Source organism: Phoca vitulina, unplaced genomic scaffold (genome assembly GCF_004348235.1).
Source record: "Phoca vitulina isolate PV1807 unplaced genomic scaffold, GSC_HSeal_1.0 scaffold143, whole genome shotgun sequence".
In the NCBI taxonomy this organism is placed as follows: Eukaryota; Metazoa; Chordata; class Mammalia; order Carnivora; family Phocidae; genus Phoca; species Phoca vitulina.
The window spans coordinates 58,440-75,081 of record NW_022589846.1 but is presented as its reverse complement, the minus strand read 5'-3'; the positions used below and the strand labels follow the sequence as shown (position 1 = coordinate 75,081).

Here is a 16,642-nt window from a genome sequence, read left to right as displayed (position 1 = left end):
CAGAGGGTCCTCCAGCCTGCAGGGGACCAACACCGGGGAGGTGAGAGTCTGGCGGCAGGGGACACTGGGCCCCGGAACGCGGGAGCAGAGAACCTCCTTCCGCCGGCGAAATGCAGGCCGAAGTGAAGACGGAGGCAAAACGAAGCGAAGCGGTCGGCGGGCCCGGCAGGAGGGGCAGAGTCGCTGAGGCCGGAGGCAGAACTTACCGCCGCCGAGACGCCGAACTAAAGCTCCAGGCCGCTCCTCGGTCCCAGGGCTCGGAGGGGCTCCATCGGCCGTCCGCCGGCTCCGGCTCCTCGGGGACTCACCGGGGCTGCCTGCTGGGGTCCCTGCGCGGTGGCCGGAATACGTCCCGACCCCAGGGCTCTCGGGCTCTCAGCGCAAACAGAAACCGACACGAGGCCAGAAGGATGCACGCAGCGTTTATTGGGGGCTGACACTGGGAGCAGAGGGCCCGGCCGGCTCCCCGAGCGACCGCGCTTCGCAGAGGGGCTCAGGCGGGAGAGAAGGGGCGCCCGGCTCGCAGGGGCGCCGAGCAGGGAAGCTGCGCGCAGGCGCAGTGGGCGCACAGGCTCCTACCTGCCCCGCGTGGCTCATTAGCATGTCAAGTCTCCGCCCCCGGCCGCGAGCGTCCGGATTGTCGCGAGGAGAGAGTGGGTGAAGGGTCAGCGCTGGGGTCCCCCGCGGCACAGGCTGGTTTAGGCCGGTTTCTTCGGCCGACTTCTTTCTGGCAGACGTCCCGCTTCCGCATTCCTGTGAGATAGACTGCTCAAAAAAAAACCCAACACGATTGCTCAGCCTTTTCTTCTAAGGTGACACGCAGGGAGCCATGGGCTTTGTGGTTAGGGCGGGGGTGGGGGTCCAAACACAGCCTCTGTTCTATCTCGGGACCACTTTTGATGGCAAAGTTAGGAAGGGTCTCCTGGAGGAAGTGATGGTTTTGGGGAGACCTGAGGACTAGGAAAGAATCAGCACATTTGGGGGCCATCTGCGCAGGGCCCCCGCGTGACTCACCTCCTCCTAACCCCACTCATCCCCCTTCTCATTTCCCATCTTAAGTTGGTTTGGAGGAATTTAAATGCCTATCCCAAGTGTTTGATTTTATTTATTTTACAAGTGATTTCCCACAGTATACCCTCCAGCCCACCCACCACCCCTCTCTCCACCAGCACTCACTGGCCTCTTTCTCAGAATGAAGGTCAGGGTTGAGTTCAGCATAAGTGAAAGCGTCTAAAAGATACACAAACCTGGGCGCCTGGGTGGCTCAGTTGGTTAAGCGACTGCCTTCGGCTCAGGTCATGATCCTGGAGTCCCGGAATCGAGTCCCGCATCGGGCTCCCTGCTCGGCGGGGAGTCTGCTTCTCCCTCTGACCCTCCTCCCTCTCATGCTCTCTGTCTCTCATTCTCTCTCAAATAAATAAATAAAATCTTTAAAAAAAAAAAAAAAAAAAAAAGATACACAAACCTGCTCAAAGCTTTATTGTACAGAATGCTGAAACACCGCAAGGCTGTAAGTTGCTTAAAATCAGCATAAGAGTTATTAGTGACAGAGGGAAGCTGAAGGGACTGCCTTTTAGGAAGACTCCATTCCTGCCGTTTCTCTGGTAGGCCCCATGTACTCATGTTCTGTATTTCACCTTGCATCTGAGTAAACCAAAGAAGCTCTCTTCCCACTCCAAGACGGAGGCCAGAAAGTGCATCATTCTGAGTTTCCTCCTAGGCCCCCATACGCCTGATAACATCTGAGAAGTGGGCTGAGCATGTTTCAGGACACTAGCTTCCAACAAACCTCGGTTTTCACTGGTGTCAACATCCCCGACCTTTGGGGTTTTATAGAATAACACCAGTCGCCTTTGATTGGACCCTACCTGGATTCCTTAAGGAACATGCACCCTGGACCCCTTTCCAGTATAAACCCCTAACAGACACTCCCTTCTCTGAGTCTCCCAGACTCTCTGTCTGCTCTATTGTATCACTTACACTATTCAGTTTACTGCTCTCGCTTTTTCCTGGCTTGCCTTTGATTTCTATGCTGCTCAAAGCCCAGGACCCTCTTGGCGGGTCTTTGGACCCACCGGGACTTCACACCTGGCCTGCCTACTCATGAGCAGCACTGGTTTCCCAACTGGACTTGCAGACCTGTGCTTTTGGTTAAACCTGTTCAAATAATACTGTAACAAGAGAACCAAAAATAAAAACAACACATACATGTTAATAACCCAGTCTTCTATCTTACCAAGTCAGCTATTTCAGCACCCCATACTTTCCAGAAGGTGTCCATGTGTCACTGCTGTAGTTTTAAATACTTTTTTTCAGCCCACTTTCTACAATTGGATTACTACCATTTAAGCCATCACTTTAGATACCTGACTCCATTCCAGGATCCTCTATCCCAGTTCTCAACCTATGATTTGCAGATTTGGGGGGGGGGGTGGTCCCTGATACACTTTCAAGGAGTCTGCAAGGTTAATACTATTTACATAACAATAATAATGACATTATTTGTTTTTGCTCTCATTCTCTCACTAGTGTACAATGAAGTTTCTAGAGATGACCCAGCCTATGATACCCCAACACTGAGTACACACACACATGTGAGGGTCCACACCATCTCTAGTAAAAGCCAGATATTAGATTTGCAAAAATGTCAAAGAATGCCACATTTCTCAATAAAATTTATTTTGCCTTGGAAACAAGTTATTTTCATAAAACATGTTTTTATATTAACTTACAATGGGTTTATTATTGCTATTTTAATATAAATTATAAATACATTTTTAAAATGTCTGTTTCCATCTTCAATGCCATAAATATTGACAGATATAACCCAAATGCTCTTTGGGGTCCTCAATAATTTTTATTTTTTTAATTCATTTTTAAAGATTTTATTTAGCGAGAGAGAGAGCAGGAGGAAGGGCAGAGGGAGAGGGAGAGAGAGAATCTCAAGCAGACTGCTGAGCAGAGCATGCAAGGGGCTCGATTTCACACCCCTGAGATCAAGACCTGAGCCAAAACCAAGAGTTGGACACTCGACCGACTGCACCACCCAGGGGTCCCTCTCCATAATTTTTAATGTCTAAAGGCAGCCTGAGGTCAAAAAGTGGGAAAGTGCTGCTTTCCCCACTGAACGGGAACCCGGGGATCCACCTGGTTCAGTACTCACCTGCTCAGCTAAGACCTTAGACTTCAGGCCACACTCGGTAACTGAGTACTGACTCCCAGTTTATTGAGGGGACACCTGAGGCAGGCCGAGATGTGTCTTCATCCTTCTCCAGCTCAGTTCTAGGCTGGGAGGGCTTTGCTGTGTGGTCTGGAAAGCTCAGGGGAGGGGTGGAAATGGACGTCAGCCCCTGCGCCCCTCGGCTGGGATGGCGAGGCTCCCACCCCCCTGGCAGCTTCCTCTGTCCCTGACCTCCAGCGGTGGCTTCCCTCCCCTCACAGCCTGCTGTGTCCAGATGCCCCCACCCTGAGTCCACAGCGTCTGACGTCAACCTGAGCGTCAGGCTCAATGTGTCACTCTGATGGGAGAGCCTGTCACTTTCACACACTCTTCATGGGTGGGAGCCATGTGGCAGCCCCTCTCTGAGGCCGGACCCTGCCCCATGGTTCCCAGCAAACGACTTACTAAAGCAACAGCCTAATGAGGGGCGGATGGGGCTGGGCCTGAAGCGGGTGTCGGAGGGGCCTCTGGAGGAGGTTCTTCCGTGTGTGCACCGGGGAGGAGGGCCTGTGTCCTTCCGGCGTGCTGTGCTGTGGTGGCAGAGATGGCCAAGGCTTCTCTACTTGGCTCTGAGGCCAGGGCACTGTTCGTGGGGGCTGTGACGGGTCCCTGTCCTGTGGAGGATCAGGCCGCCCTCAGGCACCAGGATCCCCCGCGCCCCTGTGAAGGCTGGGCAGATGAAGAGGGGGCTGTCATCAGACCCCAGCCTGAAGAAGGGTCTCAGGGGCCCAGAAAAGGGTGAACGGGGACATGTGTAGATGTGTGATCTGTCCCTCATGTTATAGAAGGAGATATCTCCAGCTTCATAGTCCAGGAAGACGCCCACCCGACGAAGACGCTCTTTCAGGGGAAGAATCCTCTCAGGGGAAGACAGGACCCGGTACTGGTTTCCAAACATCTCCAGGGTCCAGAAGCCATTCTGGGGGACCAGTAGGGCCTCCCCTTTCCTCTCAACACTGTCTCTGCAAACCCCCACAGCCCACACCATCACATTTTCGACCTCCACCTCCCAGTAATGCCTCCCTGAGGAGAAGCTCTCCAGGCCCAGGACACAAGGCCGGCAGTCGAATCTCTCCGGGTTGTCGGGGACACTCTGTCTGGAGGGGCCTCTTCTCACACTTCGCCCGTCCTCCGTCAGGAAGAGCTCAGGATGAGCGGTGTCCGGGTCTAGGACCACGTCGGCTGCAGAAGAAGTCTCCAGTTTAGGCCTGGGGTCTCAGGAGATGGTGCTATTCCTGGACCCCGGGGAGGTCCCAGAAAGGTGGTGGGAGATCCCTGTGTGGCGGCCTTTTCCATGAAGGGCCCTTGATCCCAATTCCCAGGCAGCTAGCTCACAGAAGTCCTGAGGCTGTACTTCTGCCTCCTGGGTGACAGGAGCCCGGCCTCAGATAGGGGATCATCAGGGGTCTAAAAAGGTGGAAAGTTTAGCAAAGGAACCAAAATTCATGGCTCCCGCTTTCTCTCAATTTTCTCCCTCTGTCCCCTTTTCTATTCAAGACATATGGTCTCTGGGACTCTCTTTAGTTAGGAACGTTCCAGTTTGGTTTAAACCAGCAAAGAGGCCCATCCTGCTCCCTCTCCCAGTGAAGCAATTAATGCCAGTTTTCCCCTGCCGATTCCTGGGTAGTAAAAGCTCCTTTCATTGGTTCTCCGGATTCCATCAGTTTCACCAGGTGACAACTGATTTAAATGACTCCCAAGGGCACCCTTCCCAGGAGAAAAAGGGAGGGTCATGTCTCCACAACTTGCTTCTGCATTAACAACATGGGTCTGACGCCTACGTCTCTGTCCTCTCGGGATGCAGGAAAGGCTTCGGACCCCTGACATTCTGCAGATCTCCCACCTACAGCTACTACTCAGCTGATCGACATTTCTGTCGCATGAACGTGATTTTCTCCTCTCCCCACGTTGTTGACATGTCTGACTCTGACAGTTCTGAAATTCACCTAAAGAGGAAAGGTTCGAGTACCACAGTATCTGGTAAAGCCTGGATTGCTTGGTGCTTTTGAGCAGAAGGGGAGAAATCATAAGATGCGAAGTGCTCATTAGGATGAGGAATTCGGATCCTATGCTCTCTCTCTCTTGACCAACCCCCTCCCCTCACAGGCCATTCCCAGAGCATCAGTGTTCCCCAGGGGGGGAAGAGAGGTGTTTCCGGACACCTAAGCATCCCCCCTTGAATTGGGTGTGGGGAAGCTTATTGCTTTTCCATCACGCGGTTCTCCAATTGTGCAGAGTCTATACCATCTCCCAAATTAATCCAGGATCCAAAGAGCAACAACTAAAATGTAAATGCATGGTAAAGCTCTGGTAATGATAGATACAATTACGCTAAACGAGAGGACATCCTCAGGAGCCGTGGGGATTCCCTGATGGCAGAGCTGGGACCCAGCGCTGCGGCTCAGCCCAGCCCCTCCGCCTCCCAGCGCCCCCTGCCCGTCTCCCCTAATACGCCCTGCGGGCTGCCGGGGGGCAGACGCCTGAGCTCGGGGGGCGTGTCCACGGCGCTCACCGGCCTGCAGCAGGGCTCGTCTCCATCCTGCAACGGGACAGACACACAGAGGAGCTGCGGGAGCTGCTGGCAACCGAGCAGAGTGCACACCTGCATGGACTATCTCAGGAAATGGTACACTTACGCAATTCTCCTGGAAGTTGCTCTGAAAAAGAAACGGAAACCAATTCAGGTCCTCAATAGAAGAAATCAGAGAATTTGAGTTTGTGTTAAACGGGGGAGGGTGGGTCCTTCGTGATCACCCCTGTCCCCCGCTGCCCCTGCCTCTGGAACTGTCAAGATTCCAGAAACAATGGATGCACCGGAGGCTGGATGTTATCACTGCTTATTAGGTTTGCGTTTGTTCAGAGCGTGGTGCTGAGTCCGCAGAATGGGAGCAAGCAGGCGGGAGGGTGAGTCCCTGGTTGCCACCGCTCCGGGCCCCTTGCTGTGGCCTCTGTCCATTTCCTCCCTGTCCCCAGGCTTCTAGCTGCCAGAGCCGTGGCCCTGTGGGACCTGTCCTCCTACTCTTTTACCTTTTATTTGATGTTCTTTCTCTTTTTCCGCATGGTCTGTCTCCAATTCCTTACATGCAATTTCCTTCTCTTCATTTTCAACCTCTTTTCCCCTGTGGAGTTTCCTGATGAGACAGATGCTCCCGGCGGTGAAGAGGAGCAGAGAAGGCAGGATGACAGCGAGGCCCACCGTCCAGGGAAAGGTGCTGGGAGCAAAGGATTCTGAAAAGGGAGCCAGGAGAGTCCCATTCAGTGAGAGAAAGGAGAGCCCGGATGAGAGGGCCCCTCACGATGCCCATGGGAAGGGCTCCCTGGGGTCCCTGCTCTGTGGGCTTCTTTCTCAGAAACCCCAGACAGAGACCCTGGCTCTGCAAGGGCTCATCCCACAGGAATTGCCAGGGCTGGGGGCCCAGGAGCCAAAAAAGCAGGAGCCCCTGAGGCTGCCATGGGAAGGACCAGGGTGAACACGGCTAACCGGCCACCACTGAATCACCACAGCCGCCACCCGGCACACTCCACCACCCCTTCTTGCCCGAAAGATTGCAATTCCCCACTCCCTGCTTCGTCTACACCCTCTGCAGTCTGTCCCCCCGCACAGCAGCCCGAGTGAGATCCTGTTACTTCTCTGCTCAAAACCCTGCAGTGTTTCCTATGTCACTCAGATTCCCTCAACAATCCTTGCCTGCACACCAGCCACACCTGTCCCTTGGGGTTCCTTGAAGCTGTCTGACATGCTCCTGCCTCAGGGCCTTTGCATGTGCTGTTCCTACTCCCTGGGTTGCTTGGTTCTCAAATATCTGCACGGCTCATTCCTCACTTGCCCAACTGCCATCTTTTCAAGTGAAGACTTCCCTGACCATCCTATTTATAATTACAACTCCCCCTTACCCCAGCACTCCCTGTCCCCTCCCCCAACTAAGTTTTTCTACAGTATTTACCTCCATCTGATATAATCTGCAGATTAATTATTTCACTTATTGCTCTCTGCCACCCTAGAATGTTAGCCCCATGACGGCAGGGATCTTTATGTATTCTGTTCACTGATTTATCTTCAGTCTCGAGAACAATGCCTTGAATGTAGGTGATACTTGTTAAGTATTTGTTGAACGAATTCGTGCATCTCTGTAGATAGAGAATCCCACCCACCCCTCCCCTGAGAAATGCCATGGGCAGGAAGGGAGAGATTCAGCAGGCAGCCCTCTGGGTGTAGATAGACACTTGGCCAAACCACTCTCCATTTATGATTGTTCTAAATGTTTTAAAAATGGCTGCAGGGGCGCCTGGCTGGCTCAGTCAGGAGAGTGTGTGACTCTTGATCTCAGGGTGTTATGAGTTCGAGCCCCACGTTGGGTGTAGAGATAATGTAAATAAACTTTAAAAAATTGCTGCAGGATAAGGACTGTGACAGAGAAACAACTCTCAGAAGACTTTGATTTTCCCCTTGAGGCAAGACAAAGGGAGAGTCTTCCAGCTCTTCGGGGCTCAGGGCCCTTCCACCCCACGCTTCTATCTCCCCATCCCTGTTCCAGGCTCCGCTCTGTCTGAGGACCCTGCCTCGGCATGATGAGCCTCCAGAGGGCAGGGAACCAACCTGGGATGAAAATCACAGTTTCCTTCTCCTGGCCAAGCAGGGTGTTGTTGACGGAGCAGGATGTGCTCCTCACACAGCAGTCCCTGATGACCACGGCCGTGGTGACCACGAAGAGGCCGTCTGCGTCCACCGTGTAAGCCTCCTCCAGGGCCGGCATGATCGCACCGAGAGGGTCCCTCCACACTGCACGGGGCTCCGGGAACCAGCCTCCGGACGTGCACTCCAGCCGCACGCCTCCATCCTCCTGGCCCTTTATTTCAATGACGGGCTTAGAGCCCAGGCCTGGGGACAGAGACCAGGGAGCAGCTAAAAAGGCAACGGCGTCCTAGCCTAAGTGTCTTAGATCAGCTCTCCCCGGGGAGAGCCAAGGGATGGAGGAAGGCAGCAAGGGGCCAGTGGCCGGAGAAGCTGGTTGTTCGTATTCCATGCATTCCCACAGTACTCCTTCTGTGAAAGGAGGGAGGAAAGGAAGGATGGAGGAGAGGAAGGAAGAAGACCCTGGCGTTGGACAACATCAGGAAACCAATATGCCAATACATCATGAGGTCTCTGAGGGCACTTGGCTTTGTGCTCCACCCGTGACCCCATCACAGTGACGCGCATCCGTCTGTCTCCTACCAAGTGACTGTGGGTTTGGTTGTCTCACTTCTGGGTGAGTGTGTCTGCTCTGACCTGAAACAAGCAGGTTGCGGACTTCACTTTCCGTCCTGCGGGGACTTCTCAGCAGCGCTGGTCTCCCGAAGCTCGGGAATAATCCGATAAGGACAGAAGCCTGCTGGGCCAGGTAGAATCTTGGGAAACTTTTTGACCTCAAGACATTGTCCCTGCTCTCCCGGCTTAGGGCTGCACGTGACACAGGTCATCAGGAGTGGTTGTTTTTAGGAGAATGGACAGAACTAGAATGCAGAACCAACCCTTACCCCAGTTCAGAGACGTGTACCTCCCAGGGGCTCAGTCAGCCAGAGGATGTCCTTAGATCCCTCCACAACATCTACCAATTAGAAAGATCTGGGTGCTTCTGGGATCCTCAGGATAACGTATCACCTCCTCAATGTCAGCAGAACATCACAAAAAATCTTGACTCCAGGCTCTTCCCAACTTATACCGTCTATAAAAGAATCTCTAATAAAAGAAAAGTCTGGTTCAAGACCTGTTAAGTGCACGGTCCTAGAAGACTTCTGCCCCTTCAGCCAGGGGTCTAGTGATCATCCAAAGTTCTTAATTAAATTAAATTTTATTTTAGAACAGCTCAACAAAATAAAATTCCTGTTTATTATTGGACAACATTGTCTCATCCAAATTTCTTTAAAAAAAAAAAGATTTTATTTATTGGGGCGCCTGGGTGGTGCAGTCAGTTGAGCATCCGACTCTTGGTTTCAGCTCAGGTCGTTATCTCAGGGTCCTGAGATCGGGCCCTGCGTGGGCTCTGCACTTAGCATGGAGTCTGCTTGTCCCTCTTCCTCTGCTCCTACCCCTGCTCTCTCTCGCTCTCTCAAATAAATAAATCTTAAAATATTTTATTTATTTGAGAGAGAGACAGAGCAAGCACGAATGGGGGGAAGCAGGGAGGGGGAAGCAGGCTCCCCGATGAGCAGGGAACCCAACTGACGACTCCACTCAGGGCTGGATCCCAGGACCCTGAGATCAAGATCTGAGCCGAAGGTAGACGCTTAACTGGCCATAGGCGCCTCACATCCAAACTTCTTAATTCCTTTGTTAAGGCAATCCAAAAAATTAAAAGACAAAATGAAGACAAATTAAAAGACAAAAGACAAAATTAAAGCAATCATATAAGTCTTAGCGCTACCAGCTCCATCTGATTTTTGCCAAGAAGAAATAAACAAAAAACAAAAAACCAATTGCATACTGAAAGGCTCAGGCAGAAACTCTGAAGTGTGATAAGACTCAAAAGAATTCAGCAAGTTGGAAGGAAATTCTACAAAATGGGGTTCCATGGGGTTCAGTCAAGGCAAGTTTGAGACAATAGACTTAAGGACAAAATCAACCAGCCAATGAACCAAACAAACAAAGAACAATAAATAAACAATTCTACGACTCAGTTCAGACTGGGGCAGGCCTGGCCAGGGTCATGTTTACAGGGAAAGAACAGAGGGTTCCTGCCACATACAAACCCATCCAGGTCAGCCGTGCAGTGCTGCTATGAACAGAGTCAGGACACCAGGGTTGAGAAACCCTCCTGCCACAATATTTCAATATGTTCTATTAATCACATACAAGGTTGCCCTTCTAGGTGACAAAGATGGCGTCTCCTACCATCTGTGAATTGAGGTCCCCTGGGGAGGCCACCGTGTCCTCTAAGCCTTACTTCCATTGGTCTGATCGACTGAAATGCCATTGATTTAGGTGTATCTTAAAGGCTCTTCCAGCCTTCACACGTTTCTTTTAAAGTATAATAAACTGGCCCTGAGAATGAGGTCATACCTTAAAACCGTTATTAATAAACTCCTAGAAATCCTGGTTTATATGCCACTTCTATTCTGAAGCCTTGCCCAAGTCCTCTGGTCAAATTCTCTCGTTTTCCTGTGGGGCCAACAGGCTTGATACTTAATCATGCTTTAATGAAATCATCTGGACAAGTCAATCACTCTCACTACGATTAGTATTTGGAGAAAGGGAAAAAAGGCAAAATTACTATCTATTGAGACAAGGGACGTCCCTATGTTGTCCCCATGCGGTTACTGACTCTCAGAGTCAGAGAGTTCGATGACAAAGTCTGTGGTCCCCTCTCTGGACCCCCGGTGCGGGGTGCTGTGCTGGGACTTCATGTGGGGTCCTCTGAGCCCCCGAGGGGTACAGCTCACTCTCTCACTTCGTTCTGGTTGTGCTCGATTTCCATCCTGTCAGGGAAGCTATTCTCCCCCACCCCCCCTTGCATTCTCAAGCCCTCTCTGCTTTATTTTCTCTACAGTGCTCACCACCATCTAAGATGCAGTTTAATTAAATATTGTATTGATTGGCTCTCTGCACTCTCCAGAACGTGGGCGCCAGGAGGGCAGGAACCTTGGTGTATTTTCTTCACTGCTTCCACCTCGGTTACTTGGAATAGTGACTTGAACATAAGAGCGGTTTCTGAAGTATTTGCTGAATGAACTTACGAATATCTGTGATGCGAGGGGGCCCAAAGAGAAATTTTCCCACTCTGAATTTTTTTTTTTGCCTTTTTAAATGTGTTTATTGAAAATTTAAAAATATATGTGTGGCTCACAATTGTAGCATCTATTTTATTGCTAATGGACTGTACAGCGTTAGATTAACATCCCCATGTGTCATCCTGATTGCCTCCAGACTCTCGGTAGTTTAAACTCACTCTAAAATTTTTTTCTTTTTTTTTTTTAATGCTTTAACATTCTTTTTTTTTTTTTTTAAAGATTTTATTTATTTGACAGAGAGAGACGCAGCGAGAGAGGGAACACAAGCAGGGGGAATGGGAGAGGGAGAAGCAGGCTTCCCGCTGAGCAGGGAGCCCGATGCGGGGCTCGATCCCAGGACCCCGGGATCATGACCTGAGCCGAAGGCAGACACTTAACGACTGAGCCACCCAGGCGCCCCAAACATTTTTTTTTTTTTTGGAAGATTTTATTTATTTATTTATTTGACAGAGAGAGACACAGCGAGAGAGGGAACACAAGCAGGGGGAGTGGGAGAGGGAGAAGCAGGCTTCCCGCCGAGCAGGAGCCCGATGCGGGGCTCGATCCCAGGACCCTGGGATCATGACCTGAACCCAAGGCAGACGCTTAACGACTGAGCCACCCAGGCGCCCCCTCACTCTGAAATTTTGATATCAGCTATGTATTTGTTTTTCATTCAGTTTTAACTATTTATTAAGCACCCACTAGGTGTCAAGCAATCTGCTCGATGCTGGAGATAGAGTGGTGAATAATTGCTGTTGTTTGTCAGATCCTGATGGGTTCTGGTTGCGATTTGGATAATAAAGCTTAAAAAAAAAAAAAAGTCCAGTAACAAAAGCCTGCAAAGGTACTCTCAGGGTACTCAAGGGTACTCAAAAATTTTCAGTTCTCCTGGGCACATAGTTGGGACTGTAGTTCCCCTCTCCTGTACCAGGAGGCATAACCATGCGACTTGGTTTGGTCAACGAAATACGAGTCTAAAGAACATGGAGCAGTAATGATTTGCCAGGCTCTCTTTCCCTTAGCTAAGGTGAACTGCAAAGCTCCAGATCCCTGAGCGAGGTCCGTGTGGACTAGAGCCCCACCTGACTCATGAGGACATGTTTCACGTGTCAGAAATAGACCTTTGTTCTTTTAACCTACTGGGTTCCGAGGGCTGCTTGTTACCAGAGCATCTCCTCGCATGTCCTGACTAACACAGACATCAAAGACGACTAAAAACACGGCCTGACCACAGGCTCGGGGAAAAGGTTAAAAAAGCAGATCTCAGGCTCAGAATGGAGATAGCGTGATATGATGACCATTTACAGCTTTAGGGAGCAGATTCATCCATTCAGTTGCTATTTGTTGAGCAGTTCTTATGCCCCAGACTCTGTTCCAGACATGGGCTTACAAAAGGAGCAAAACAGTAAACATCCTTCTAGCCGAAGAGACAAAACACACAGGATAAGTAAGTAAAATGCACATAGAAGGCTATGGGAGCGGAGGGGAAAAGGCAGGAAATGGAGTGAAAAGGGTCCAGGATGGGGGTTGATCCTCCCAGTTGTGGGAAACAACTGACTAGAAAGAAGAAACAGTGGGGTGTCTGGGCGGCTTGGTTGGGTGGCTGCCTTCGGCTCAGGTCATGATCTCGGGGTCCTGGGATTGATCCCAGAGTCAGGCTTCCTGCTCGGCAGGTAGTCTGCTTCTCCCTATGCTTCCCCACCCCCCCCCCCCACCCCGGCTTGTGCTCTCTCACTCTCTCAAATAAATAAATAAAAATCTTTTTAAAAAAAGAAAGAAGAGATGGATTGAAATCAAATGTGAAAAACTTGTCTTTGGACTTGATGAAAAATGTATGGAGCATCCTATGCTATTGGTAAGAGCGTATATTAGCACAAGCATTTTAGAAAACAAATTTATAGTATCTATTAAAGAAGAAGAGAGGGGTGCCTGGGTGGCTCAGTTGGTTAAATGTTTGCTTTCAGCTCAGGTCATGATCCCGGGGTCCTGGGATGGAATCCCGCATCGGGCTCCTGCTCAGTGGAGAGCCCGCTTCTCTCTCTCCCTCTGCTACTCCCCCTGGCTCATGCTCTCCCTCTCTCTCAAATAAGTAAATAAAATATTTTTTAAAAAGATTTAATTTATTTTTTGACAGAGAGAGAGACAGCAAGAGAGGGAACACAAGCAGGGGGAGTGGGAGAGGGAGAAGCAGGCTTCCTGCTGAGCAGGGAGCCCGACATAGGGTTCAATCCCAGGACCCTGGGATCATGACCTGAGCTGAAGGCAGATGCTTGACCGAATGAGCCACCCATGTGCCCAAATAAAATATTTTTTTTTTTAAAGAGGAAGAGAAATATTTCTCATTATACAGCACTTCTAGGAACATGCTTCAATTGGGAAATTTGAGAATGGGCATATTATGAACTGAATTATGCCCCCCTCCATTCCTAACCTCCAGTACCTTAGGACGTGAAGAAGATACCAGTACATACAGAGAAAGATACCCAGGATGTGTCCACACAGAGAAAAGGCCATGTGAAGACACAGTGAGAAACTGACCATCAGCAAGCCAAGGAGAGAAACCTCAGGAGAAGCCTGATCTTCCTCCAGAACCGTGAGAAAATACATTTCTGATGTTTAAGCCGGTCTGTGGTATTTTGTCAGGAGAACGCAGTGTTCTATTTGTTGATATGAGTAGTGGTCACATGGGTTACAGTTCATAGTGATTCAGTAATCTGTACATTAATGTTTTATAAGTTTTTCTGGATGTGTATTATAATTCACAATAAAAGTGTCTAATTCTAAAACGAGTCGCTGAGCAAGACCCTTGGAGATCTCTAAGTAGGCATGAGAATTATCTGTAGGAGTTAAAGGCTACAGCGGAGCTCTGTGTGTGCTTCTCAGGATTGATGCCCACAGCCTGGCAGGGCAAGCCCACTCATTTGGTCCTTGGGCAGGAGGAAGCCACCTTCCCTGTTTATTTCTTTTTAATATTTTATTTGACACCGAGAGAGGGAGAGAGCGAGCACAGGCAGAGGGATCAGCAGGCAGAGGGAGAGAGAGAAGCAGGCTCCGGCTGAGAAATGAGCCAGGACCCCGGGATCATGACCTGAGCCGCAGGCAGACGCTTCACCGACTGAGCCACCCAGGCGCCCCGCCACCTTCCCTGTTTTAAAATCTGCTGGGCTGCAGTGGGCCTGAGGTTAGGAGAGAAACTTTCCTAAGGGTCACCCTGGAAAAACAACCAAGCAAAATGAAAGGACACACCTGCCACCATCAGGCGCACGATGGCCTCGTCGTAGGATCTGCCTTCTTGGAAGTAACAGTGGTAGATGCCGTGGTCGTGGGCTGTGACGTTGCGGATGACGAGCGCTACGCTCCCGGTGTTGATGCGTTCGCTCACAAAGGTGGTTCTTCCCCGGTACTCCTCCATCTGCTCCTCCGTTTTCTCTCGCCCGCCCTTAAACACGAGCACCGCCCGGGAGAACTGCGCGCGGAACCACCGCACCTCCATGTGCTGCGCGTCTTTCTCGGGCGACAGGTGGCAGTGGAACATGGTGTCTCCTCCCACCATGGCCAGGACTGGGTCAGCTGGCCCCACGACAGTAAACTGGGCTGTTCAACAAAGGAGCAGAATCAGACGGCGCGGCCATCAGAGATCTAAGGCAGGAAAGGAAGCGGATATTCCGGGGGACAGAAGTAATCTTTCTAAGGCCACAGGGGCTTCCTGAGCTGAGCCTGTTGGGGGCCGGTAGCTGGGGTTGGTGGGCAGCCACAGACAGCCGGTGGGGGGATCGACTGACACTGCTAACACTTATTAAAAAGCACATACTGAGGACCTCGTGCTGACCCTGGCCTCACAGAGATTTTCCCTCTATCCCCCGATCTAGCGCAGGGCCTGGAGGGTAGGATACACTTGAGGGGTCCGTTATGGTACCCCCAGCCACGAGCTCGTCCCCACTGGAATGTGCCGCAAATGTAAAATACACACAATTTGGAACTGTTAGAATAAAAAATGTCAAACATCTCACTGTTCATATTTTACATCAATTCAAAGTTTAAGTAACAATATTCTGGTTATTTGGGGTTAAACAAAATGCATTGTTAAAATTTATTCCATCTGTTTCTTTTGGCTATTTTAAAGGTAGCTACTGGAGAACTTAAAACTGTATGCGCAGCCCCCCTCTGTGATCCGCACTGGGTTTCTCCGCGCGCGTCTGCATTCGGAGAGCGCGTGCAGAGTGCGAGCCGCGGAACCCCAGCCGCGGGCCCCCAGCCGCGGGACTTCACTCTCCCGCTCTGCAGACGGAAGTGCTGATCGCTGCCGTCCGAAGGGCCGGCAGGAGCTCGAGGCAGGCGCCCCTACCTGAGGGCAGCGCGGAGCAGCTGAGGAGCGCGAAGGCCAGCAGCGAGCGGGGCGCCGACACGCGCAGGGCAGCCTCTGGCGCCATCTGAGCCCAACGCGCGGCTCCCGGGAGAGTCAGCGACACGACGCCTGGGGGTACAGACGAGGAGAAATTTGGCGCCAGCTCTGGCCGAAGTCAAACTTTCCTGTGATCCGCACTCGGGTCCTCAGTGCCCCAACTTCTGTGATGAGCAGCGCCCTTCCTCTCCCGGTAGACTGACTCCTTAAACACTCCGCGGATAAGCCACAGGCGATGGTCCGGGAAGCAGCTTTCCGCCCTCCCCGGCTCCCTTCTCTGGCCAGAGTTGAGCTTCTGCAGGTGTCCCTCGATCTTTTTCCATACCCTTCCTCGCCCCGCCTCCCCATCCTCCCTCGGAATCCTGCGGAGCGCAGGGCGGTGAGGGCAGCCGTGGAGAGCCGGCCCTCTCCGGGGACCCTGCCTTCCACCGTCTCACTTCCCACCTACCGCCCCACCCCTGTCCCGGAGGCGTGGCGCGACCCTCCCTTTCCTACCTTCTCGAATTCACTTCTGCGTTTTATCTCCTCTGACGCTCAAATGAAGATTTTCCTGTTGTCCTTCTTCTCTCTAATCTCATAATCACAATCGGAGAACAAAACGTTCTGAAAGCGGAGAAAAAAACCTTTTCTTCGCCTCGCATTAGTCGCGGCGTGCGCGGCGTGCGCGGCCGCGGGACCCGGCACCGGGTCCACTGTGACCACAGAGTCCTTGGATGCCAACGAATGGTCTAGAGCCCAGGATTGGCCGGCTGTGGTTCAACCAGCCAATGGCATCCCTGAGCCTACTTACTCACCAGTCACCAGGCAGAATACACACAAAGTTTAAAATCGCACAGCGGCGTGTAGCTTCTTGCGATTATCTGGACGTTTAAAATGTCCTTTTTTCTCATTTTCAGAAGCAGGCTAACCCCCGGAGCGGCCTCTGTGTGTAGACGGATGAGTGTGTAGTGGCTGCAGTTGGGGGTGGGGAGGCGATGAGGGAAACATAAGCGGCCTTACTTCCCGAGCCAGAAGAATCTGTTCCAGTCGCGGGGCTCGTGGGGGCGGTAGTGGGGGCGCGGAAGAGGCGGGGGCTGGGAGAGAACGAAGCAAGACAGCCGCGGCGGTCGCCCTCATGGACGCCGTCGTCCCTTCCGAAACGGCCGAGTGAGAGGCGCTGAGGACAGGGAGGCGCGTTCGAGTGGCGGCTGGAAGGCGGCAGCCAGCAAAGGCTTTCCGGTGGGCTTCCTGGTCCGCCGGGGGTGGACGGTCTGGCCGAGCCCAACACCCCT

At 51.7% G+C, this 16,642-nt stretch overlaps 2 protein-coding genes across 2 annotated transcripts in view; both read right to left on the bottom strand.

Annotated features, from left to right (window-relative positions):
• Positions 1-587, bottom strand: part of LOC116628888 (endogenous retrovirus group V member 2 Env polyprotein-like) — a 6,747-nt gene extending 6,160 nt beyond the window's left edge. Inside the window, exon 1 of the mRNA XM_032399232.1 lies at positions 207-587. The gene's annotated coding sequence lies outside the window, so the exon portion shown is untranslated. The remainder of the gene's footprint in view (positions 1-206) is intronic.
• A 2,508-nt stretch (positions 588-3,095) lies between these two features.
• On the bottom strand, positions 3,096-16,040 carry LOC116628896 (butyrophilin subfamily 2 member A2-like). Its single transcript, XM_032399244.1, has 8 exons — positions 15,867-16,040; positions 15,315-15,443; positions 14,216-14,563; positions 7,818-8,099; positions 6,248-6,448; positions 5,857-5,877; positions 5,733-5,759; positions 3,096-4,402 (listed from the first exon to the last, which is right to left on the bottom strand). The coding sequence occupies exons 2-8, from the start codon at positions 15,397-15,399 to the stop codon at positions 3,780-3,782; spliced, it is 1,587 nt and encodes a 528-aa protein (XP_032255135.1). The 5' UTR covers positions 15,400-15,443; positions 15,867-16,040; the 3' UTR covers positions 3,096-3,779.
• Positions 16,041-16,642: the final 602 nt, after the last annotated feature.